Source organism: Staurois parvus, unplaced genomic scaffold (assembly GCF_062004578.1).
Source record: "Staurois parvus isolate SC_StPar_1 unplaced genomic scaffold, SC_StPar_1.0 ptg002944l, whole genome shotgun sequence".
Classification (NCBI taxonomy): domain Eukaryota; kingdom Metazoa; phylum Chordata; class Amphibia; order Anura; family Ranidae; genus Staurois; species Staurois parvus.
Window position 1 is genome coordinate 29,822 of NW_028320740.1, and position 27,374 is coordinate 57,195.

At 44.8% G+C, this 27,374-nt stretch overlaps 1 protein-coding gene across 2 annotated transcripts in view; it reads right to left on the reverse strand.

Annotated features, from left to right (window-relative positions):
* Positions 1 to 1,718: 1,718 nt before the first annotated feature.
* The window catches only part of TOGARAM2 (TOG array regulator of axonemal microtubules 2), a 65,188-nt gene continuing 39,532 nt past the window's right edge, over positions 1,719 to 27,374 (reverse strand). For both annotated transcript variants that reach the window (XM_089666969.1, XM_089666968.1), the window contains exons 14-19: positions 24,626 to 24,743; positions 24,431 to 24,537; positions 20,707 to 20,917; positions 14,652 to 14,868; positions 10,602 to 10,688; positions 1,719 to 2,129 (exon numbers count right to left, since the gene is read on the reverse strand). In XM_089666969.1, the coding sequence (XP_089523095.1) occupies positions 1,876 to 2,129; positions 10,602 to 10,688; positions 14,652 to 14,868; positions 20,707 to 20,917; positions 24,431 to 24,537; positions 24,626 to 24,743 (994 nt within the window). In that variant the 3' untranslated portion in view covers positions 1,719 to 1,875. The remainder of the gene's footprint in view (positions 2,130 to 10,601; positions 10,689 to 14,651; positions 14,869 to 20,706; positions 20,918 to 24,430; positions 24,538 to 24,625; positions 24,744 to 27,374) is intronic.

A 27,374-nucleotide genomic window follows, 5' to 3' on the forward strand; every position in this document is an offset into this window, starting at 1 on the left:
TTTCTTTTCTCTTATTACTACTACTCTTATTATTATAATTATTATTATATAACAACAATAATGATTATTATTATTTTTATAGTCACAATTATTATTATTATTATTTTCTTCTTTTTCTATTATTATTATTAGTCTTGTTACTATTATTAGTATTATTATTATATAACAGCAACAATAATATTAATAATAATAATAATTATTATTTGTTTCTTCTTTTTCCCATTACTACTATTCTTGTGATTATATTATTATTATAATTATTATATAACAACAATAACCGCCTAACGCCGGCTCGCAATGTGCTCCGGATGGGCAGCTGCTGTAGGCAATCCCTACATCCCCACCTACTGCTGGGCACATGCGCCCCCCAGCTGGATCCCACTGTGATTGTACACAGCAGGAGTCTGTCAGCAAGTCCCAGCCAATGATTCACGGCTGGGACCTGCTGATCGGCGGTGTCCAATCACACCCCAGAGCTCTGTGCTGACAGTCAACACAGAGCTCTGTGCAGAGGAAATCGGGCAAAGCAGGGATGAGAAACTTAGAGACTGTTAGTAACTAAGCAGCACACATCACACATTGTTAGGCACACAGTTATCCCTTTGATCGCCCCGAGATGTTAACCCCTTCCCAGGTGGTGTCATTAGTACAGTGACCGTGTATATAATCACTGATCACTCACTGGTGATGTCAGTGGCAGTAAGTCAGTCCCCCCTCCTCAGCGTCAGTTAGTGTCAGATTTCCTGCCGCACTATCGCAGTCCCATTATAAGTCGCTGATCACTGCCATTAGTAGTATAAAAAAAAACTGTAAATTCTAGTATATATACCACAGTGTGCAGATTATAGATAAAGTTCAGTTTGGATTTATAATTATCAGAAAAAGAATCTCTGTATCCTGTTATCACAGATTAGACATCCAATGAATATCAGAATACGATCTCTATTTTGGACGAGCTAAAATATCAAGCGGTCAAATATATATACATACTGTCACCCCAGCAGTACAGGGTCACCATGGTGACACTAACTACTTGTGGGGGGTGATGAAGATTTTTTTTTTTTTTTACACTGATTGCTTTTTCGCCCATAAAGGCTGTAAAAGCAATAATTTCTCCTCTCTGGCTGCATTCCTGCAGCCATTGAGAAATACTGTGTGAGCTGTGATTGGTGTAATCATTGGTGTCATTGGGCCTCATTGGGAGAAACTGTGCCCTATTGTTTGTGTCGTTGGGAGGAATTGGGCCTCATTGTTGGTGTTAGTGGGAGGAATTGTGCCCCATCATTGGTGTCAGGGGGAGGAATTATGTCTCTTCATTGGTGTCAGTGGGAGGAATTGTACCTCATTGGTGTCATTGGGCCTCATTGTTGGTTTCATTGGGAGGAATTGTGTCCCATTCATTGGTGTCATTGGGAGTGGAGCCAAGGGCATAATTGGTGTCATTTGGCCCCATTGTTGGTGTCAGTGGGAGGAATTGTGCCCATCATTGGTGGCAGTGGGAGGAATTGTGCCTCATTGGTGTCACTGGGAGAAGTTGTGCCCCTTCATTAGTGTCAGTGGGGGGAAATTACGCCCCATTACTGGTATCAGTGGATGAAATAGTGCCCATAGGGCCACATCCGGCCCCCGGGCCACAGTCTGCAGACCGCTGACATACAGTATGTAGGAGATGCATCATGTCCCGTACAATTACATTCCCAGCCTACAGAAAGATTCAGTTCTTCTATTGTGATAGTTTTTAATCTTTAGTACAGAATTTACATTAAATTACACAGAACGCAGGCTCCGCCCCCGTGAGGTCACCATGCCTCAAGTCCGTGTCCTCCGGAAGAAGTGCCAGGCCCCGCACCGGGCCCCGTGGATCGGCATCAGTCTTTATTTATTGGTGCCCAGAATGTCGGCCAGCATTTTGATGGCGTGTTGGGACTGTCCAGAGGTGTACTCCTCCAGGCTCGGCCCCATCACTCCATGTAAGTTTTTGGCAAGTTTGGTGACGACGTCCTTGAAGTTGCCGTTCCGGCCGGGCAGCACTCCGTTCCCGGTTATATTACTCAGGAAGAACCACAAAACGGGCAAAACGTGGCGTTCCACGGCCTGCGGCTTCCGGATGTAGACAGAGGATACAAGACCTGGGGGAGACAATGGAGAGACAATAAATGGTCCATTCTAGACTTGGCCTACAACATTTCCACGGGAGCAGCAACACTAAGGTCCCTCACCTTGTGGACCATGAAAATACCCGCGTTAGTCCTCAAATCAGCCCCGGTTCCAGCAGGAACCCTTCAATTCTAGACCAAGGCCTCTGCCCAGGTAGATATGAAGCCCCACCCAGTGACAGAACAATTGCAGCCCACAAGCTATGGGGCCTGGGGGAGGAAGGGGCCCATCATTTGTAGTTACACCCTCGGTTCTACTCTTGTTGATGCTAAGCAGTGCCCCTGGAGTAGGAAGGTGCCCCAATATTTGTAATTATGCCCTTGGCTCCACCCCTGCTGATGCTAAGCATTGCCCCCGGAGACCTGCAGTAGAAGGGGGCTCCATAAATTTGTGGTTACACCCCTGCTGATGCTAAGCAGTACCCCCAGAACCCTTGAGTGGAAGAGGCCCCATCATTCATAGTTACGCCCCTGGCCCCACCCCTGCTGATGTTAAGTAGTGTCCCAAGAGCCCTGGAGTAGGAAGGTGCCCCATTATTTCTAATTGTATCCTTGGCCACACCCCTGCTGATGTTAAGCAGTGCCCCCAGAACCTTTGAGTAGAAGGGGCCCTATAATTCATAGTTGCGCCCCTGCCCCCACCCCTGCTGATGTTAAGCAGTGTTCCCAGAGCCCTGGAGTAAAAGGTGGTTCCATAATTTGTGGTTACACCCCTGCTGATGCTAAGCAGTGTCCCCAGAACCCCTGAATGGAAGGGACCCCATAATTCATTGTTGCGCCCCTGCCCCCACCCCTGCTGACATTAAGCACTGTCCCCAGAGCCTTGGAGTAGAAGGTGGCTCCATAATCTGTGGTTACACCTCTGCTGTTAAGCAGTGCCCCCAGAACCCTTGAGTGGAAGGGGCCCCATAATTCATAGTTACACCCCTGGCCTCACCCCTGCTGATGTTAAGCAGTGTCCTCAGAGCCCTGGAGTAGAAGGTGGTTCCATAATTTGTGGTTACACCCCTGCTGATGTTAAGCAGTGCCCCCAGAACCCCTGAATCCACCCCTGCTGACATTATGCAGTGTTCCCAGAGCCCTGGAGTAGAAGGTGGTTCCATAATTTGTGGTTACACCCCTGCTGATGTTAAGCAGTGCCCTCAGAACTTTGAGCGGAAGGAGCCCCATAATTCATAGTTATGTTCTGGGCTCTGCCCCTGCTGATGTTACAGTGTCCTCAGAGCTCTGGAGTAGAAGGTGGCCCCATAATTTGTGGTTACACCCCTGCTGATGCCAAGCAGTGTCCCCAGAACCCCTGAATGGAAGGGACCCCATAATTCATAGTTAAATCCTTGGCCCCACCCCTGTTGATGTTAAGTAGTGTTCCCAGAGCCCTGGCGTAGAAGGTGGCTCCATGATTGGTGGTTACACCCCTGTTGATGCTAAGCAGGGCCCCATAATTCATGGTTACGTCCCTGGCCCCACCCCTGCTGATGTTACAGTGTCCTCAGAGCTCTGGAGTAGAAGGTGGTTCCATAATTTGTGGTTACACCCCTGCTGATGCTAAGCAGTGCCCCCAGAACCCTTGAGTGGAAGGGACCCCATAATTCATAGTTACATCCTTGGCCCCACCCCTGCTGATGTTAAGCAGTGTCCCCAGAGCCCTGGAGTAGAAGGTGGCTCCATAATTTGTGGTTACACCCCTGTTGAAGTTAAGCAGTGTCTCCAGGGCCCTGTTTTAGGAGGGGCCCCATAATTTGCAGTTACACCTCTAGCCCCACCTCTGCTGATGTTAAGCAGAGCCCTGAAGTAGGAGGGGCCCCAAAATTTGTTGCCACACCCTTGCTGATGCTAAACATTGCCCCCCAGAACCTCTACTGCCCATTGAAGTGCCGGCATATGACAGTTAAGTGGCGGGGCTTAGCACTGTAGGAGGCGGAGCTCAAAGTGCATCTTTTTTTTTTCTAGTTTTGGATGGAGTAGAGAAGGATTTGAAATCCCTTCCAGCTTTTTACTGGGGAATGTGCCTGTCGGGGGGGCCACAGGACAGAACTCCTGGAAGCCGCTCCTCCACCACCCTCTGAAGAGCGATCTGTAGAAGACTATGTGGGCGTTCTTTAGAATACTGTGAGGTGCTGGATGAGAAATGGTGAATAGAGTGGAAGAAGGCTGGAACCTCCGTCAGGTTCTCATTGCTGGCTGTGTCTCCATTATGGGGGTTTCCCTTCACTTCCTGTCCTGATCAGAGGTGTCACCAGGACAGGAAGTGAGGAGAAATGTGACCGACGGAGACACACAACTAAACCAACCCGACAACACTGCTCAATGTTCCCTTCCATGCCGGACACAAAGGTCCCTTTCACACGGGAGTTCCGAATGTCCGGTATTCATCTGTCAGTTTATGGATGAAAAACGGACCCCCATGTATTTCTATGGACGTGTGGATGTAAACGAACAATCATCTGTTAACATTCTTTTTTTTTGAATGGAAGAAAACCCTATTTTTCTTCTGTAAAAAAAGAAAAACGTAACGGACAAAAAAATGGATGTTAACCAGATGTAAATGGATGAAAAATGTATGCAAACGGACACAAATGGATAAAAAAACGGACATAAACAGATGGAAAAACGAATGTAAACAGACAAAAACAGATGTAAACGAACATAAACGGATGAAAAAACGGATTTAAACCAGATGTAAATGGATGAAAAACGGATGTAAACAGACACAAAAGGATTTAAACGGACAAAAAACGGATGTAAACGGATGAAAAACTGATGTAAACAGACACAAACGGATGTAAACGGACAAAAACTGATGTAAACAGCTCAAAACGGATGTAAAGACAAAAACTGGATGTAAATGGATGAAAACGGATGTAAACAGACACAAACGGATGTAAACGGACAAAAAACGGATGTAAATGGATGAAAAACGGATGTAAACAGACACAAACGGATGTAAACAAACAGATGTAAACAGACATAAACGGATGAAAAACTTATGTAAACCAGATGTAAATGGATGAAAAACGTATGTAAACTGATCCTGAAACGGATTGTTTTTCTTGGAAAAAACGCGACTGAACTGATGAAAAAAACTCGGAAAACCCGTGTGAGAGGACCCTTAGGCCCCTTTCACACGGGAGTTCTGTATGTCTGTTTTTCCTCTGTCTGTTTATGGATGAAAAACGGACCCCCATGTATTTCTATGGACGTGCGGATGTAAACGAACAATCATGTGTTTACATCCGGTAATATCCGCATCTGTTAACATCCCTTTTTTTGAATGGAAGAAAACCCTATTTTTCTTCTGTGAAAAAAAAACAAAAACGTAACGGACAAAAAAATGGATGAAAAACAGACATAAACAGATGAAAAACGGATGTAAACAGACGAAAAAAAAAAAAAGGATGTCAACCATATGTAAACAGACACAAATGGATGAAAAATGGATGTAAACGGACACAAATGGATGAAAAATGGATGTAAACGGACACAAATGGATGAAAAATGGATGAAAAAATTAACATCCGTTTTTTGAATGGAAGAAAACCCTATTGTTCTTCCGTAACAAAAACATAACAGACAAAAAACTGATGTAAAGGGATGTAAATAGACATTTGGTCCATTTTTGCATTGGTAAAGGATTTTTAAAAAAGAATGTACACGGATGGAAAAACGGATGAAAAATGGATGTGAATTGATCAGTTTTTCCTGGATGCAATCATTATCAAATGTAAGCAGATCGTCCGTTTACATCCGCTAGTTCATAGAAATACATGGGGGGCCGTTTTTCATCCGTATACAGACAGAGGAAAAACGGACATACAGAACTCCTGTGTGAAAGGGGCTTAAATGGGCGTTCCATTTTTTTTTCCCATCAGTTCAGTTGCGATTTTTCTTAAGAAGAAATAAACGGATCAATTCACATCAGTTTTCCATCCGTTTACATCAGTTATTCGTCCGTTTACATTCTTTTACATCTGTTTTTCACCTGTTTTGTGTCCATTTATTAACGTTTTTCCTTTGTTTACATCTGTTTTTTACCGTTTACATCGGTTTCTCATCCATATTTCGTCCAGTTTTTTAACGGAAGAAAAATAGGGTTTCTTTCATTAAAAAAAAAACTAATGTTAATGGATGCAGAAAGTAAACGGATGTAAACAGATGATCGTCCACTCACATCCGCTAGTCCATAGAAATACATGGGAGTCCTTTTTTTTTACCCGTAAACGGAGAGATGAAAAACTGACATACAGAACGCTAGTGTGAAAGAGGCCTAAGGGTCCTTTCACACAGGTATTCCATTTTTTTCATCAGTTCAGTGTTTTTTCCAAAAAAAAAAAAACCCCAGATCAGTTCACATCAGCTGTTTCATCCATTTTTTTGTCCGTTTACATCCATTTTTCCGTCTGTTTACATCCATTTTTGTCCATTTACATCCATTTTTTTAGTCTATTTACATCCATTTTTTCATCCATTTACATCCATTTTTGTCCATTTACATCCATTTTTTTAGTCCGGTTAGCTCCTTTTTTTAGTACGTTTACATCAATTTTTTCATCCATTTACATCCATTATTTTTAGTATGTTTACATCCATTTTTAGTCCATTTACATCCATTATTTAGTCCATTTACACCCATTTTTCAGCCATTTTTTTTGCCCATTTACATCTGTTTTTTTGTGGTTTTACATCTGTTTAGATCCTTTTGTCCGTTTACATCGGTCTACATCCATTTTTGTCCGTTTACATCAGTTTTTTTTTGTAGCTTTACAGCTGTTTATATCCGTCTGTTCACATCCATTTTTCGTTGTTTTCTTCCAATTACAATACAGGTGTTAACGGATGTAAACAGTTGATCATATGTTTACATCCGCTAGTCCATAGAAATACATGGGGTCAGTTTTTGATGAAAAATGAATATACGTCACGCCCGTGTGAAAGGGGCCTGAGGGTACATTCACACGGGCGGTCTGTTTTTGCTTGGAAGAAGCGCAACTGAACTGATGAAAAACACGGATCAGTTTTTAATCCATTCCGTCTTTTTTTTTTTTTTAAATGGAAGAAAAATAAGGTTTTCTTCCATTCAAAAAAAACCGACATTACCAGCTGTAAACAGATGATCGTCCGTTTACATCCGCTAGTCCATAGAAATACATGGGAGTCCGTATTTCATCTGTAAACGGAGAGATGAAAGATGGACACCCGGAACGTCCGGGTGAATGGGGCCTATTTTAATTCTATTAAAAAATGGAGCGAACGAAAAGTGGATGGCAAACTGATCTTAAGAAAGAAAGAAAATGAGAGAGAGAGAGGGGGAGAGAGGGGAGAGAGGGGAGAGAGAGAGGAGAGAGAGAGGAGAGAGAGAGAGGGGAGAGAGAGAGAAGGGGAGAGAGGGGAGAGAGAGAGGAGAGAGAGAGGAGAGAGAGAGAGGGGAGAGAGAGAGAGAAGGGGAGAGAGAAGGGGGGAGAGGGGAGAGAGAGAGGAGAGAGAGAGGAGAGAGAGAGGGGAGAGAGAGAGAGAAGGGGAGAGAGGGGAGAGAGGGGGGGGAGAGAAGGGGAGAGAGGGGAGAGAGAAGGGGAGAGAGAGGGGAGAGAGAAGGGGAGAGAGAGAGGAGAGAGGGGAGAGAGAAGGGGAGAGAGAGGGGAGAGGGGAGAGAGGGGAGAGAGAAGGGGAGAGAGAGGGGAGAGAGAGGAGAGAGAGAGGAGAGAGAGAGGAGAGAGAGAGGAGAGAGAGAGGAGAGAGAGGGGAGAGAGAGAGAGAGAGAAGGGGAGAGAGAGAGAAGGGGAGAGAGAGAGGGGGAGAGAGGAGGGGAGAGAGAGGAGAGAGAGAGAGGGGAGAGAGAGAGAAGGGGAGAGAGGGGAGAGAGAGAGGAGAGAGAGAGGAGAGAGAGAGAGGGGAGAGAGAGAGAGAAGGGGAGAGAGAAGGGGGGAGAGGGGAGAGAGAGAGGAGAGAGAGAGGAGAGAGAGAGAGGGGAGAGAGAGAGAGAAGGGGAGAGAGAAGGGGAGAGAGAGGGGAGAGGGGAGAGAGAAGGGGAGAGAGGAGAGAGAGGGAGAGAGAGGGAGGAAGAGAGAGAGGGGGAGAGGGAGGGGAGAGAGAGGGGGGGAGAGAGGGGGGAGAGAGGGGGGAGGGGGGGAGAGGGGGGAGAGAGGGGAAGAGAGAGGGGGAGAGAGAGAGGGGGAGAGAGAGGGGGAGAGGGAGGGGGAGAGAGAAGGGGAGAGGGAGAGAGGGAGAGAGGGGAGAGGGGGGGAGAGGGAGAGGGGGGGGGAGAGGGAGAGCGAGAGAGAGAGGGCGAGAGAGAGAGGGCGAGAGAGAGAGAGAGGGGGAGAGGGGAGGGAGAGGGGGGGAGAGGGGGAGGAGAGAGAGAGGAGAGGGGGGAGAGGGAGAGAGGGAGAGGGGGGAGAGGGAGAGAGGGGGAGGGGGGGAGAGAGAGGGGGGGAGGGGGGGAGAGAGGGGGGGAGAGGGGGGAGAGGGGAGAGGGGAGAGGGGGAGAGAAAGAAAAAGAAAAATGTGTAACAAATGCCGATACTGAAGGGACACATTTACTTTCAGCTGCTGCATTTCTGGAAAGGGTCGGGGACTTTTTTTAAATGCAACACGGTGCATTTTTGGTTCAAAATACTTCAATGGCCACAAGATAAAAAAAAAAATCACTACATGTGTTTCTATGTGTTTTGCATGTTTTTTTCCAATAGGAAAGCATTAACTTTAGCAACTTTGATGCGACTTTGTTTTCTTTTTTTGCTAATAGGAAAGTATGACGGTTCTGTTCATTTAGTGCGACTTTACACTCTTCAGCACTCAAGTCGCATCAACCTCGCTTCACAACAGTGTGGCTTGTCATGCGATTTGATTCGCTTGACAAGTCACATCCTATTGTCCGCAGTGGAACCGTTCAAATACATCAAAGTTGCATGGATTTTGAAAGTAGTTCCTGCGCTGCTTTTTTGCGATTTCAGGCGCGACTTGCGCAGACATCTGTGCATGAAGTCGCATTCTATTGTGCCCAAATCTGTCAAAGTCAGACTGGTTTTAAAAGTAGTTCCTGCGCTACTTTTTCGCAATTTCAGGTGCGACTTGTGTAGACATCTGTGCATGAAGTCGAGTGACTTCAAGTGAAGTCGCACAATTTCAGTCGGATCTGGTGTGAACCAGGGCTTAAAGTAGAATCAGAGTTGCATCCAAGGCGCATCAAAGTCGCACCCATCCAAAGTCGCATCAAAGTGGCATCCAAGTTGCACACATACAAAGTTGCATCAAATTCACACCTATCCAAAGTCTCATCCAGGTCGCATCCCATCCAAAGTCACATCAAAGTGCTGTCCAAGTAGCACACATACAAAGTCACATCAAAGTCGCATCAAATTCACACCCATCCAAAGTCTCATCAAAGTCGCACCCATCCAAAGTCTCATCAAAGTCGCACCCATCCAAAGTCTCATCAAAGTCGCACACATGCAAAGTCACATCAAAGTGGAATCAAATTCACACCTATCCACAGTATCATCCAAGTCTCACCCATCTAAAGTCGCATCAAATTGGCATCCAAGTCGCACACATCCAAAGTCGCATCAAATTGGCATCCAAGTCGCACACATACAAAGTCGCATCAAATTCACACCTTTCCAAAGTCTCATCCAAGTCGCACCCATCTAAAGTTACATCAAAGCTGCACCCATCCAAAGTTGCATAAATGTCATTACTTTCCTATTGGAAAAAACCCCACAAAAAACGCATAAAAAAAAAGTGGCAAAAATCCATCAAAAACATGTTCAAAAATGCAGACGCATCAATCGCAAGACGCAGAGATGTGAACATATTTGGCCAGCCGCTCACCCAGAAAAGGCCTGTGCAAGTCACGTGTCCCAAAACTTCAATGGCTGCATGCTTGTTCCAGGACAATGAGGAAAGGAGAAGGAACATGCAGCTGTCATACAGATCAGCAATGGCAGCTCCTGCGTCTCCGTCCTCATTGGTGCCCTTTAAGGGCCGGTTCACACTATAGAAAATGCAGTTCAGATGCGTTCCGGTTGCATTTCTGCATGCGTGTTTTTGATGCATTCCGGTGCATTTGTGTTGTGCTTTTGATGCATTTTTTGTAAGTTTTTGATGCGTTTCAGTGCGTTTTCTATGTATTCCAGTTCATTTTTCCCTCTGTTTTCTTCAATTTAAATAGGGACATGTACGTTCCAATGCGTTTTACTGCGTTTTGGTGCAGTTCTGTGCAGAAAAAAAATGCAGCCGGTTCTACTTTTTTTTCCTGCAACCGGAACGCACTAGTCTGCAATCACCGAATGGTACGGGCACCCCACAATGCACTGATGGGAACTACGACACTGACAACCAGATCACTGACTTGTGCATCTTGGATGCAGAAAAAAAGCAACTGAAACGCATGGAGTGTGAACGGGTCCTGAGCCTTGCAATGTATCTACTCCCTGTGTTCAGGTGAGTTACCTGACAGTCGCTCGGTCACATCGCTCATGGCGCGGCCGCTGAGGAACCGGACACGGCTGGAGAATGGTTGCAGGAGCCACAGATTGTCTGTAATGTAGAAATGATGATTAATGAAGATTTCCTGTCCAAAGGAACAGCTGATGATGATGTCACTCCTTTCCTTGCAACGGAGAAGCAGCTCATAGGCAGTCATGCAACTGACATTCGGAAGAAGAAAGAAAGAAAGAAAAAAAGAAAGAAAGAAAGAAAGAAAGAAAGAAAGAAGGTAAAAAGAAAGAAGAAGAAAGAAGGAAGATGAAGAAAGAAAGAAGAAGAAGAAGAGGAAAGAAGAAGAAGAAGAAAAAGTAAAAAGAAAGAAGAAAGAAGAAGAAGAAGAAGAGGAAGAAGAAGAAAGAAGAAAGAAGAGAGAAGAAAGAAGAGAGAAGAAGAAGAAGAAGAAGAAAGAAGAAGGAAGAAAGAAGAGAGAAAAAGAAGGAGAAGAGAGAAGAGAGAAGAGAGAAGAAGAAGAAGGAAGAAAGAAGAAAGAAGAAAGAAGAAGAAGAAGAAGAAGAAGAAGAAAGAAGAAGAAGAAAGGAAGGAAGGAAGAAAGGAAGGAAGGAAGAGAGGAAGAGAGGAAGGAAGGAAGAGAGGAAGAAAGGAAGGAAGGAAGAGAGGAAGAGAGGAAGGAAGGAAGATGATGAAGAAGAACAAGAAGAAAAAGAGGAGAAGGAAGAAGAAGAGGCAGAAGAGGTGGCGTTTTCTAAACCGGTAGTGCGTTTTTGCCACGTTTTCACATTTTGCATTTTTATTCAGCCCAGCAAGAAAAAAAATTCCACTTCAAAAAAAAAAAAAAAAGCTGAACAAAACACGCAAAGCATAGCAAGAACGCGTCAAGAATGTGAGTAGAAAAAAAACCTGCAAATCGAACTGCGAACCGTACTGCAAAATGGACAAAAAGCAAGCTGCGTAAGTGTGAGCGGAGCCTAAGGCGGGGTTCACATCAATGCGTTTTTTAGTGCTTTTTCAGAAACGCAGACAACGTAAATGTTGCTATCCGTAGGCGACGCTTTAAAAAGCCTTTACACTTTCTTTTTAACTTTAATGCAAAAAAGAAAACAAAAAAACCCACAATACAGAATATTTCTGTAAAATATAAAGGATGATGTTACGCCGAGTACATAGATACCGAACATGTCATGCTTTAAAATTGCGCACAGACAACAGCGACAAATGACGTAAATGTTACAATCTATAGGCAACTCTTTAAAAGCCTTTACAGGTGACCGCTTCAGACTCGTGTTGGGCTTCATGTTTGACCCGAATGGTACGGGCACCCCACAATGCACTGTGCCCTGACCGTGTATTGTGATTGGTCAAAGCAATGCACCTGACCACAGGTCAGGTGCAATGCTTTGGCCAATCAAAGCACAGGATGACGTCACAAGGGGGCGGAGTCATGACAGTATTTAAGAACTGTCATCGGGGCGCAGCAGTCAGACAGTGGGAGCCAGCAAGCAAGCGGAACCGTATTTTTTATTTTCCTTTTTCGGGTAGCGGCGGCGGTGGGCATCATGCCTTTGCGCCCAAGCACGGGGGGGGGGGAATGGGAAAACTTTAATTTTTTTTCAATTATTATTTATTTTTACACGGTTGCTGTAAAAACAAAATTTTTTTGGATCACTTTTATTGCTGTAAACATTAGTTGAGATAGAAATAGGAAGTGACAGGTCCTCTTTAGGGTGGAATCCGGGGGGGTGGGGGGTCAATAAAACTCCAAAATCCCTCCTCTGCCCTTAAAAGCATTTATAACCACCAAGATCGATGATGATGATCGATCAAATGCTTTTCTTTTTGTTAAAAATGGCGCCGTTTGTAGCCGACTAGACCGGAAGTGATGCAAGGCTTCCTGGTCACCATGTCGTAGAGCTGAAGAAAGCCGATCCCGACTTTTCTCTGATCAGCCAGCGGAAGCGGCAGCTGGTCGATCGAGACTTCCGGTGGGTCGGGAGATCCTGTTAAAGCGGCGGGAAGACGGTAGAAGGGGGAGGGCGGGTGTCCCCTCCTACTCCTTGTAATAGCAATTGAGAAGCTAGTTGGCCACTCCGATTGCTATTACAAGAGAGCCGACCGTTGGTTCTAATAATGGAGCTGTAGGCAGCTGTAGGCATCATCCTGGTACGACCACTTGAAGTCCAGTGATGAACCAGGTACGCGACTGGTCGGCATGCAACGCACAACAGGTTAAATGCAGCCGGTAAGCGGTCATCTAAATGTAGCCACCCCGCTCTAAGCAGGAACAACGATTTAAATTTAGAGTTACTAGGCCGTAGTCAGCTGAAGCTAGAGCGATAGTTCGGCTTTCTTGGGTCTTCCTCTAATTATGGTTTGCTTCTGCGTGCTGCTTGGGAATGTCTCTGACAATAGCGAGGAAGGCTGCACTGCCCAAAAATGCTGAAAATTTTTATTTTCCAGGTCAAACACTGGGAGATTCATTGCTAATGGTGCAGGCTGGGAGTGGGCATAAATATTCTGGAGTGACCTCGGGCAGTCAGTCTGCCTGGAGGATGGACGTACATGGCTGTCTTAAGCCTGCTGCCTGAGGAGGGTAACCATATGTCGGGAAAGAAGCCTAGGTTTGGGGCCTAGTATGCCAATAAAAGGGATCAAAGCACCATGGAGAAACTTCAGGGTACCTGAGAAGCTGGACCAAAGCTTGGTCCTTGACTGCAGTATGGAGGCCTCCACCAAGGAGTTGGTAGCTGAACTATTTAGTATCTTGCAGCCAGGAACTGATGTCAGTTCTGGAGTGACCTCGGGAAGTCAGGTCTTACCCCAGGCTTTCTGCCTGGAGGAAGGATGTACATGGTTGTCTTAGGCCTGCTGCCTGAGGAGGGTCATCATATGTTGGGAAGGAGGCCTAGGTTTGGGGCCTAGTATGCTAATAGAAGGGATCAAAAGCACCATGTAGAAACTTCAGGGTACCCGAGAAGCTGGGCCAAAGCTTGGTCCTTGACTCCAGTATGGTGGCCTCCACCAAGGAGTTGGTAGCTGAACGATTTAGTATCTTCCAGCCAGGAACTGACATCAGGTTGGCTCAAAGGTCCTCGATCTTTGAAGGCTGTGGAGTACTTTTTGTACCTCTACGAGAGTCTTCCTAATCCATGGGTGTCCTGTGTCCCAACTCCCACGCTCAGGAGTTTAGGGCGAGAGCCAATAAATGTCAAGTGACTGTTCTGTTCACATTACAGCCGAGGACTAGACCCTAGGGTTGAATGCTGGCCCACCCAACCTCTGAGGTTCCACCCTTTGGGGGTCAGGAGGCTGCTACATACACGACTCCATTGAAGTTGATATAATTCTGCTGACTCGCCTTTGGGTTAGGGTTACCCTAACAGAGTACACAATGTGATCGTAGGAAAGACAAAACCCCCCCGACTTATTTCAAATATTACTGCAAAAATACTAAAAATGTACAGTTGTGCTCAAAAGTTGCCCCCCCCCCCCCTCGGAGAATCGGTGATATACAGGATGGACCATTTGTAAAGAAAACACGAGTGAGCCGGCAAAACCCATTTCTTGTATTTCTTATAGGATTCCTATTCTGTAACTGGAAGTGATACCAGAATGGTCCAATCATAAAACAGAACATGGCAGCAAGTCAACCATTGAAATGCCCCCCCTGTTCAATAGTCTGCACCCCCTTAGTTCCTAATCCTGTGTAGCGCCCCCTTTAGCATCAATGACAGCGTGTTGTCTTCTGTAATAGTTGTCTATGAGGCCCCCGGATTCCTGCTGGTGGTGAAGCTGCCCATTCATCTCGGCAAAATGCCTCCAGGTCATGAAAACTCTTTGGTCGTCTTGCATGAACCGCACGTTGGAGATCTCCCCAGAGCGGCTCGATAATTTTAAGGTCGGTAGACTGTGATCTCACGGATGCCGAGCCCAAAACATTTTCTATCCCCACTGGCCACACTCTGGGCCCTCTTAAAGTCCAAAGACCCTTTGTTTGAAAAGTTTGGAGGCCCCTGGTCTAGAAGGAAGGGTACTGGTTACAGTCGGCAATGACTTTACCTATATTTTTGATGAGTGTGTCTAGGACGGTGACTGCAGCCACGTAGATCCCGGTGTGCTTGGAGTTCAGGTTGTCTGTGATGACGGTCACCATAGGGACTAACACATGGTGCAGACTGTCCTTCAGTATTGGGATCATGACCACCGCAGACTCCAGAGCGTACTGATTGACCTTCTTGTTGGCGTCCTGCATCCTCGGGTTAAAGGCATCGAATATCTGTGAATATAATAAAAATGAATAAAAGAAGATGTAATAAAAAATTCCGGTTGTTGGAGAAGATCCCGTATATCAGGGGTGTCAAACTGACGGCCCTCCAGCTGTTGCCAAACTACAAGTCCCGTCATGCCTCCACCTTTGGGAGTCATGCTTGTAACTGTCAATCTTGCAATGCCTCATGGGACTTGTAGTTTGGCAACAGCTGGAGGGCCGTCAGTTTGACACCCCTGATATACGGGATCTTCTCCAACAACCGGAATTTTTATTACATCTGTGCTGCATATTATGAATCAGTTTGATGAAGTTATGACGTTTTGGAACATTTACTAAACATTTCCACAACTAGCTGTAATCCCACAACGACCAGCTTAGAATATCCCTCCGACCTACAGTGAAGGAAATGCGTATTTGCTCCCCGGCTGATGCTGAATGTTCGCCCCTCACACAGAAATGATCGGTCTAACAATGGAATGTTCGCCCCTCACACAGAAATGATCGGTCTAACAATGGAATGTTCGCCCCTCACACAGAAATGATCGGTCTAACAATGGAATGTTCGCCCCTCACACAGAAATGATCGGTCTAACAATGGAATGTTCGGTGTAACACTGAGAGACAGAATACAACAACAAATTCAGCAGAAATGCGTCTAACAAATGATGACTGATCTGCATGTTCATGAGGGAAAGAAGGATTTGATCCCCTATCATTCAGCAGGATTTCTGGCTCCCAGGTGTCTCTCATACAGGTAACAAGCTGAGATTAGAAGCAGTCTCTTAAAGGGAGTGCTGCTAATCTCATTGTGTTACCTGTATAAAAGACACCTGTCCAGAGGAGCAATCAAACCATCAGATTCCAAACTCTCCACCATGGCAAAGACCAAAGAGCTGTCCAAGGATGTCAGGGACAAGATGGTAGACCTACACAAGGCTGGACTGGGCTACCAAACTATGGCCAAGCAGCTTGGTGAGAAGGTGACAACAGTTGGTGCAATCATTCACAAATGGAAGAAACACAAAACAAGTGTCAGTCTCCCTAGGCCTGGTGCACCATGCAAGATCTCACCTCGTGGAGTGTCAATGATCATGAGAACAGTGAGGAATCATCCCAGAACTACACGTGAGGATCTTGTCAATGATCTCCAGGCAGCTGGGACCACAGTCACCAAGAAAACAATTGGTAACACACTACGCCGACAAGGACTGAAATCCTGCAGTGCCCGCAAGGTCCCTCTGCTCAAGAAAGCCCATGTCCAGGCCTGTCTGAAGTCTGCCACTGAACATCTGAATGATGCAGAGGAGGACTGGTGGGAAGTGTTGTGGTCAGAGGAGACCAAAATCCAGCTCTTTGGCATCAACTCAACTCGCAGTGTTTGGAGGAGGAGGAATGCTGCCTATGACCCCAAGTACACCATCTCAACTGTCAAACATGGTGGTGGAAACATTATGCTTTGGGGGGGGGGTTTCTGCTAAGGGGACAGGACAACTGCACCGCATCAAAGGGACGATGGAGGGGGCAATGTACCGTCAAATCTTGGTGAGAACCTTCTTCCCTCAGCCAGGACATTGAAAATGGGTTGTGGATGGGTGTTCCAGCATGACAATGACCCAAAACACACGGCCAAGGCAACAAAGGAGCGGCTCAAGAAGAAGCACATTAAGGTCCTGGAGTGGCCTAGCCAGTCTCCAGACCTTAATCCGATTGAAAATCTGTGGAGGAGCTGAAAGTTCGAGTTGCCAAACGTCAGCCACCAAACCTTAATGACTTGGAGAGGATCTGCCAAGAGGAGTGGGCCAAAATCCCTCCTGAGATGTGTGCGAACCTGGGGGCCAACTCCAGGAAACGTCTGACCTCTGTGATTGCCAACAAGGGATTGGCCACCAAGTACTAAGTCATGTTTTGTGAAGGGGATCAAATCCTTCTTTCCCTCATGAACATGCAGATCCGTCATCATTTGTTAGACGCATTTCTGCTGAATTTGTTGTTGTATTCTGTCTCTCAGTGTTACACCGAACATTCCATTGTTAGACCGATCATTTCTGTGTGAGGGGCGAACATTCCATTGTTAGACCGATCATTTCTGTGTGAGGGGCGAACATTCAGCATCAGCAGGGGAGCAAATACACATTTCCTTCACTGTATATCTGTTTCATACGAGTCTTCCTTCAAAGCTTCCTCACTGCTCTTTGGAATTCACCTTCTTCATACCAAGGGGTCTATTTATCAAGGTTTTCACCAAATATTCACACAAATCTCACCCAAGATTTGCTAAATTTATTGGCTTCATCCTGCGTGAAAGTTGTGTAAATCTTGGCTGAAAACATTGGTAAATCGTTCCCTAAGTGTCTCAACCTCTTCGGCTTCCAATTTACCTTTTATGGGCTACCTGTGTTTGTCTCCAAATTCGGTCTTTGAAGAACCCCTTGGATCTTAGACCAGGACCTCTGCCCAAGAAGAGAATAAGCCCCACCCCTGCTGATGCCAAGTCCTTCCTCCAAAGATTCTATTGCCCACTAAAGTGCTGGCATTTGACAAGGGGCTGAATTTGGCATTATAGGGAGCAAGGCTTAAAAGTGGAACTCATGCCAAATCTTTTCTTTTCGTAGCGCCCTCCATTTTAGGTAGGACCAGGCTTGTTGGCTAGGACAACCCTAAAATATGGGAGAGCCTGAACAGCAGCAGAGTCAGGTGGAAGATGGAGTGAAGGGAGGTGCTGGTGTGTGGAGCCTGGGAGGGGGGCCCCGGAGGAGGCGGGCCTACCTACAGGCTGAAGCTGGACAGAAGGATCTCCACTGCCCTACAGTCTCCTAAGGAGGACGCTCCATTAGAAGGGAAGGAGCCAGCCCAGAGTAAGGCCTGAAAACAGCTGCAACCCATTAAGCTACGGAACAGGACAGTATAAGTACTTCTATACCCTCTGGGCCAAAAAAAGGAGAGGGGGCGGTCAGGTGTAATACTCAACTAGTTCTCCCTGGCACTACTTCATTGTAGATCTCGGAATCCCTTGCTCAGGGACACCCTCAGGACAGACGGTGGATGAGGAGATTTTCATCTCAGGTCTGAATAGGTTCACCAAAGGGGACCCAGTTCGCCTTACACTGCTTGCTGATTTTTGTCATTTTTCCCCCCCCCCCCAAGAAATTTGTCCTCAAAGTTGTTCCTTGGGCATCCCATATACCCCATTATTGAAATGCCGATGGCTTTGCCAAGTGGCTTTGGCCCGGGAACTATTAAAAGGTACCATCAAGATGAAGGCCAATAAGCCACAGCTCAAGGAACCCCTAGAAACCTCTGGAGGAGCCATAGGCTCCATGGAACCCTGGCTGAAAATGTGTGGTCCACCTACTCCATGGTGATTGGATGAAGGTGTTGGTGCTGCCTGTGTGGATATAAATGTTGGGGTATCCTCCTGACTCTGAAGAACATTAGAACTGAAGAAGTGACTTGGAGGAGCTACGAAACGTCTTCAGCAGTACAGAACACGTCTAGCTGGATGTGATTGACTACCACTGGTGACCTCATTACTAGTCATGCTACAACCACAAGGCAAACAAGGCATTTGCCTAGGGCGGCATTTTTTCAGGGGGGCAGCAGCATTTTTCCGGGGGGCAGCACTGCCCCCTGAAAGAAGGGATGGAAGAAAGGGCACACGCAGCATGGGGACCAGGTGGGGCTGGGGAGAGGCTGCTTGATGGTGTATTCAGAGCCTGACTCTGGTTCCCGGGGATGTCCGGAGCTGTGAAGGTGACCGTCTTCTCTCTCGCCGGGGTGGGGGGGAGGTTGCCAGTGTGTATGGGGCGGTAATAGTGGAAGGCTCTCTTGTGTGGGGCGTTGGTCAATGTCAGGCTCTTATCGTGGGGGAGGGGGTGTTTGTCAGTGTCAGGGTCTCTCCATGGGTGGGTGGGGGAGCCGATTTTTGTGTAGCACGAAATGTAAATACACCACTGGCTACAACAGATTCTGAAACAAAGCAAAGGCCACCAGTGGTAGCCAATCACATTCAGTTGGACTTGTTCCGTAATATTGAAGACGTTTGGTATCTTCTCCGAGTCGCTACATCCACACAGGGAGCACCAACAACTTCATCCAATCACCATGGACTAGGTGGACCAGCAATGTTCAGCCACGGTTCCATGGAGCCAAGGGCTCCTCCAGAGGTTTCTGGGGGGGGTTCCTTGAGCTGTGGCTTATTGGAATTCATTTTGAGGGTGCCTATAATCGTTCCTACAACCATAGCCTTGGGCAAGATGTTTGTTGAAGACGTTTCGTATCTTCTCCAAGTCGCTACATCCACACAGGGAACACCAACACCTTCATCCAATCACCATGGACTAGGTGGACCAGACATGTTCAGCCAGGGTTCCATGGAGCCAAGGGCTCCTCCAGATGTTTCTAGGGGTTCCTTGAGCTGTGGCTTATTGGCCTTCATTTTGAGGGTGCCCATAATCGTTCCTACAGCCATAGCCAAGGGCAAGACATTTGTTGAAGACGTTTCGTATCTTCTCCAAGTCGCTGCATCCACACGGAGCACCAACACCTTCATCCAATCACCATGGACTAGGTGGACCAGCAATGTTCAGCCAGGGTTCCATGGAGCCAAGGGCTCCTCCAGAGGTTTCTGGGGGGGGTTCCTTGAGCTGTGGCTTATTGGAATTCATTTTGAGGGTGCCTATAATCGTTCCTACAACCATAGCCTTGGGCAAGATGTTTGTTGAAGACGTTTCGTATCTTCTCCAAGTCGCTACATACACACAGGGAACACCAACACCTTCATCCAATCACCATGGACTAGGTGGACCAGCCATGTTCAGCCAGGGTTCCATGGAGCCAAGGGCTCCTCCAGAGGTTTCTAGGGGTTCCTTGAGCTGTGGCTTATTGGCCTTCATTTTGAGGGTGCCCATAATCGTTCCTACAGCCATAGCCAAGGGCAAGACATTTGTTGAAGACGTTTCGTATCTTCTCCAAGTCGCTGCATCCACACGGAGCACCAACACCTTCATCCAATCACCATGGACTAGGTGGACCAGTCATGTTCAGCCAGGGTTCCATGGAGCCAAGGGCTCCTCCAGATGTTTCTAGGGGTTCCTTGAGCTGTGGCCTATTGGCCTTCATTTTGAGGGTGCCCATAATCGTTCCTACAGCCATAGCCAAGGGCAAGACATTTGTTGAAGACGTTTCGTATCTTCTCCAAGTCGCTGCATCCACACGGAGCACCAACACCTTCATCCAATCACCATGGACTAGGTGGACCAGCAATGTTCAGCCAGGGTTCCATGGAGCCAAGGGCTCCTCCAGAGGTTTCTGGGGGGGGGTTCCTTGAGCTGTGGCTTATTGGAATTCATTTTGAGGGTGCCTATAATCGTTCCTACAACCATAGCCTTGGGCAAGATGTTTGTTGAAGACGTTTCGTATCTTCTCCAAGTCGCTACATCCACACAGGGAACACCAACACCTTCATCCAATCACCATGGACTAGGTGGACCAGCCATGTTCAGCCAGGGTTCCATGGAGCCAAGGGCTCCTCCAGATGTTTCTAGGGGTTCCTTGAGCTGTGGCTTATTGGCCTTCATTATGAGGGTGCCCATAATTGTTCCTACAGCCATAGCCAAGGGCAACAATGTTTCTTTTTGTAATAAAATACTATCTTATTGACTAAATAGATTACAGAGCAGGGTGCTCCACAATACCGGTGGTTACAGAGGTGAGTGTACACAGGATAACAAACATAAAACAAGATGGCAACAATGTTTCTGCTGTAGAATGAAGCTTTGATTGTAATCAGTGGCCCTTTTATCTCATCGATCATTTTTTTTTGTCTTTTTCTGGTTGTCCACTTACTGGAGTGATGTTGGAGGTGACAAACTTCACGTTGTTCCTGCAGTGCTCCAGGAGAAGCGTCACTCCGTCCATTTTGCTTTGATATTCCTTCGCGGAGAGAAGTTTGCTGAGCTCCTTCATTTGCTCCGTCACCTCCGCGGCCCGGACAAGCGGCTTCCGAGGGACCGGGGATTCCTGAGGTTCCGGATCCACGTCTGCAGGTCTGTTAAAGCTACAACAAATAAAGTTTTATTCATTGCGGGATCTCCCAAACCGATCCTCACGATGCAGGGCATGTTCTCAGTAGACGTGCAGAACGAAAAAAAAAAGAAAAAATGTGATTAGTTTCGGATCGGTTCGTTACCAATTTCGTTTCATTGCATTCAAAACTAAAAATGAGTTTTCTTGCATTTATTTGTTTTCAACCGGATTCAAATTTTTACAATGAGTTTTGAAAGTATTCAAATCTAATTTGAATTGAAAATATCGAATCGATCCCAATTCATTGCGAAGAATAGCTGGTTCTGTGCTGTTCGATGTTTGAATTTCATAAGACGGCTATATTCTATGTTATTCTATTCGAAATTCAAAATTCTAATTTCGAAAGATGGGTATTTTCTATTTTATTCTATTGAAAATTTGAATTTCAGAAGATGGCTACATTCGATTTAATTCTATTGATTTCTATTCTTTTTATTCTATTCCTTTATTTTCTATTCTATTTTAATTTACTCAAATTTCAAAAGACGGCTATATTCTTTTTATTTTATTCTATTATTTTCTATTCTATACCTTTTGTTTCTATTCTAGACTGTTCTATTTTTCTATTCTGTTTTAATTCACTCTATTCTTTTCGAAATTCAAATTTTGAAAGACGGCGATATTCTTTATTTTATTCTATTCTTTTCCTTTCAATTCCTGTATTTTCTATTCTACTCTTTTCTATTCTGTTCTTTTCGAAATTCGAATTTTGAAAGAAGGCTATATCCTTTTTGTTTTATTTGATTCTATTATAATATACATTTGAATTTCAGAAGATGGCTATATTCTATTTAATTCTATTCATTTATAATCTTTTCTATTCTATTCTCTTCTATTCCTTTTTTTTTTCTAATCTGTTTTAATCCACTCTATTCTTTTCAAAATTCGAATTTTGAAAGACGGCGATATTCTTTTTATTTTATTCTATTATTTTCTTTTCAATTCCTGTATTTTCTATTCTACTCTCCTCTTTTCTAAATTCAAATTTTGAAAGATGACTATATTTTTTATTTTATTCTATACCTTTTTTTTCTATTCTAGTCTGTTCTATTTTTCTGTTCTGTTTTAATCCACTCTATTCTTTTCGAAATTCGAATTTTGAAAGATGGCGATATTCTTTATTTTATTCTATTCTTTTCCTTTCAATTCCTGTATTTTCTATTCTACTCTTTTCTATTCTGTTCTTTTCGAAATTCAAATTTTGAAAGACGGCTATATCCTTTTTGTTTTATTTGATTCTATTATAGTTTAAATTTGAATTTCAGAAGATGTATATATTCTATTTAATTCTATTCATTTATAATCTTTTCTATTTTTTTTTTATTCTATTCCTTTTTTTCTATTCTATTTTAATCTGCTCTATTCTTTTCGAAAATCAAATTTTCGAAAAGAAGGACGGCTATATTCTTTTTATTTTATTCTATTCTTTTCTATTATTTTCCTTTCAATTCCTGTATTGTTTATTTTACTCTTTTCTAAATCCGAATTTTGAAAGACGGCTATATCCTTTTTATTTTATTCGATTCTATTATAATGTAAATTTGAAATTCAGAAGATGGCTATATTCCTTCTATTCTATTTTTTTAAATTCTAGTCTATTTTTTTCTATTATTTTATTCTTTAATTTTTCAATTTTATTCTGTTCTATGCTATTTTGTTTTACTCTATTCTAGTCGAAATTCAAATTTTGGAAGACGACTATATTCTATTTTTTTTCAATTCTATTCTATTTTATTTTCTATTCTATTTTTTATTCTATTCTTTAATCTTTCTATTTTATTCTATTCAAAATTCGAATTTTGGAAAACAACTATTCTAATACACACAGTCTTTGAAGGAAACCAGCAACAGTCAGCAATAGGTTTACATTTCAAATTTGTTTTTGAATTTTATTTTATTCTATTCGAAATTTGGAAGATGGCTATATTCTATTTTTTCAATTCTATTCTATTTTTTTTTTATTCTATTCTTAAATTTTTCAATTTTTTTCTGCTCTATGCCATTTTGTTTCACTCTACTCTATTAGAAATTCGAATTTTGGAAGATGACTATATTCTAATACACATACAGCCTCTGAAGGAATCCAACAATACTCAGCAATATGTTCACATTTCAAATTTGTCTTTGAATTTGATTTTATTCTATTCAAAATTTGGAAGATGGCTATATTCTATTTTTTCAATTCTATTCTTTTCTATTCTTTTTTTTTATTCTATTCTTTAATTTTTCAATTTTATTCTATTCTATTTTGTTTTACTCCATTCTAGTCAAAATTCAAATTTTGGAAGACAATTATATTCTAATACACACAGTCTTTGAAGGAAACCAACAATACGTTTACATTTCGAATTTGTTTTTGAATTTGATTTATTCTGTTTGAAATTTGGAAGATGGCTATATTCTCATTTTTTCAATTCTATTCTTTCATTTTTCAATTTTATTCTATTTTACTCTATTCTATTTGAATTTTGGAAGACAATTATATTCTAATACACACAGTCTTTGAAGGAAACCAACAATAGGCTTACATTTCGAATTTGTTTTTGAATTTGATTTTATTCTATTTGAAATTTGGAAGACGGCTATATTCTATTTTTTTCAATTCTATTCTTTTCTATTCTATTTTTTAATATATTCTTTAATTTTTCAATTTTATTCTATGCTATTTTGTTTTACTCTATTCTTTTCGAAATTCAAATTTTGGATGATAATTATATTCTCATACACACAGTCTTTGAAGAAACAAGTCAGCAATATGTTTACATTTCAAATTTGTTTTTGAATTTGATTTTATTCTATTCAAAATTTTGGAAGATGGCTATAATCAATTTTTTCAATTCTATTCTTTCCTATTCTATTTTTTTTTCTGTTCCATTTAAATTTTTTAATCTATTCTTTAAATTTTTCAATTTTATTATATTCTATTTTGTTTTACTCCATTCTATTCGAAATTCGAATTTTGTAAGACAATTATATTCTAATACACACAGTCTTTGAAGGAAACTGGCAATAGTCCGCAATAGGTTTACATTTCGATTTCATTTTCAAATTTGTTTAGAATTCAATTTGAATAATTCGCTATTTCGGACGCAATTTTGTTTCTTTAATTCAAATTCCTTTAAATTTGTTACGATTGTAATTCGTTAGCTCAGATACATCCGAATTTCAGAATCACGAAAATTCTGTCTGAGTTTTGATTCGGGACGAAAGGAACCGCACGTGCCAAGTTCGCAGACGTCATAGTGGTCAGAGATGGGGGATGGGCACAGACGTCGCATATTGCCCACTGACTGCCATTGAACTTAATGGAACATGTCAAAGTCATGTGACTGGCCAGTCCCGCAGTTCTCTTCGAGGGACAATGCAGGCTTCACACCAAGATTCACTTTTCACGAATGGAAGCTAGAGATGGTGTAAGTTTGCCGTGTCCGGGGGGGAATCTACCAGGAACATGTCATTTTACGCATATGAACTTTGAGCGTACCTTTCCTCTGCTGGTTGGACCTCCAGGGCCAAGGCCACAGCGCTGTTCTTCTGAGAAGGACGCTGGCCTCTAGCAGACGGGATCTCGGAGATGCTGTCACTCAGCTCCTGTAACAATCATCATATCACCTGTTATAGGGTTAGTATAAAACATGAAATACGAGGCATACGAGGCGCATCGAACCAGATCACGTACTTTCTGCTTCACGGTGGTGATGAGGTCGCGGAGGTCATGTGACGGGATCAAACGTTCCATCTGTGCTTCAAACTTGGGATGAGCCATGACCAGGCTGAACATCCGACGTCCGTAAAACCTGCAAAAGGGGGATTATTATTACAGTGAGATGTGTGGACTTCAGTCAGGGCTGTATGGGGGAGGAGTCACTTAAATCCCCTCTCAGGCCTCTCCCCTCCAGTCTTGCGCAGGTGTACCTGCTCCTCCCCTCCAGTCTTGCACAGAAGCTGCAGCCAGTCAGATAGAGCTCCGCCTCCTAATCTAGAGCTCCATCTCATTTCCTGGCTGGAGGACGTCCTGCGTCCTTTGCCCACCCTTTGTACTCCTTAGATTTCAGTTCTTTTATTTGCAGAGACTCCACATCACATGTGGGAGTTGCCTACCGCGATCTGAGGTCTTCAAAAAGCTATCTATAGCGCCTTCCATCTGTCATGATCTGCCTGCCTTGTGCAGAGGAGCACAGAGACCCAGTGATGAGATCACCCAGCGTAAAATAAGCTCCTAAGCAGTGGCGTCAATAGGGTTGGTGTCACCTGGTGTGTAAAACATGGTGTCACCCCCCCAATCATTTTATAAATGCCCCACAATACCACCCCCCATTATAATAACCAGTTACATAAAATCTCTGTGCAACACCCTCCCCAATTATAAATACCCTGCCCCCCCTCTCTAATTATAACTACCCCACATTATATCTAATTACTTCACCCCCCCCCCCCCACCCACACACACATACACACTTCATAGTTCTAAATACCCCACAATCCCCCCCATTATAGGTACCCCATAATACTTCCACCAATTGCATACCCCCCACTACTACAATTCCCCCCTGCCCCCATCACATTAAAATGACCCTGTAATTCCTCCCCCACCCCTTATAATTAGCCCACATTACCCCCACCTGTTAAAATTTCCCCACAACCCCCCCCCCCCCCACCTCATTAAAACTCCTCACATATCCTCCTCTGTTACATATAATTCTCCTGCAGCCCCCCCCCCCCTTCAATTATATTTAACCTCCCCCCCCCCACACAAATACAATTCTCCTGCAGGTCCCCAAATTATAGACCCCCTCCTTTAACTATAATTTCCCCGCAGCCCCCCCCCCCTTAATTATAATTCCTCTGCATCCCCCCCTTAAGTTATAAGTCTACTGCAGCCCCCCTTCAATTATATTTACCCTACCCATCCCCCCCACAAATACAATTCTCCTGCAGCCCCCCAAATTATAAACCCCTCTCCTTTACCTCTAATTCCCCTGCAGCCCCCCCTTTCAATTATAATTCCCCTGCACCCCACAATCTCATATTGCATACAATTCCCCTGCCCCCCCCCCAGCAACACAAGATTCCCCCCAGCAACACAAGACCACCCCCAGCAACATAAGATTCCCCCCAGCAACATAAGATCCCCCCAGCAACATAAGATCCCCCCCAGCAACATAAGATCCCCCCCAGTAACAACTGACCCCCCCGCAACATAAGACCACCACCCCAAGCAACAATAGACCCCCATACGAAAATAGATTCCCATCAGACCCTGGCAGCCAACATCAACCCTCCAGCACCCCTCGCCATTACATAGATCCAGTGCTGGAGGTGCTGGAACTGCGCCCCCCCCCCCCCGTTCCCACTGAAGTGAAGCCCTGCGCAAAGAAAGTTGCCCCCAAGGAAGGGAGCTGTAAAGTAAGCCCATCGAATGGCATGACCAGCCGTAACCTCCGCAACCTTAACCCTGCCCCCCTCCACTCTGCAGTTGATCAACTCCACGACCGCATCCTCCCCCTGTCCTGCCCTGACTTGGCTATGACTGCCTACAACACGCAACATCAGACCCCGACCGCTCCAGCCCTGGCAGACTGATCACACCAAAACCCTCAAACGACACAGTCTTGCCCTGGAGCGACTATGGCGCAAAACCAAATCCCAACAAGCCTTCACCCGCTACAAATCTGCCTTCCACACCTACACCTCCTCCCTCCATGCTGCCAAACAGGCCTACTTCTTGACCCTCATCAAGGCCCTCTCCTCCAATCCTCGCCGATTCTTCTCCACCTTCAACTCTCTACTCTCGCCACCCCCACCTCCACCCAGCACCTCACTCACCGCCCTTGATATTGCCAATCACTTCAAAAACAAGATTGACACAATTCGCAAGGACATCGCCGCAACTCACACGCCCCCCAAACCCGTCCCCTCTCACACAGCTACCCCCTCATCCCCCCTCCCCCTCGACATTACCCGCAGGGACTTCGTCACTGCTCAAACTCCCTCCAACTCCGTTCCCCCTCACTCAGCTACCCCATCATCACCCCTGCTCTGACCTCCTCTTCCACCCCACCCTACATTCCTCATACTGAAGCTCCCCCAACACTCCACACCTTTGACCTTACTACCATCGAGGAAGTCTCCAAGATCCTCTCTGATGCCCACCTCACCACCTGCCCCCTCGACCCTATCCCCTCACAATTCCTACGACCTCCCTCCCCCTCCATCCTACGCTCCCTCACCCACATCTTTAATCTCTCCCTCTCCTCCGGCACTTTCCCCTCCCCACTGAAGCATGCACACATCACCCCCATACTTAAAAAGCCCTCCCTGGACCCCAATGACCCGAACAACCTCAGACCCATCTCCCTGCTCCCACTTACATCCAAACTCCTCGAGCGCCTCGTCTACACCCGCCTATGCTCTCACCTCAACGACAA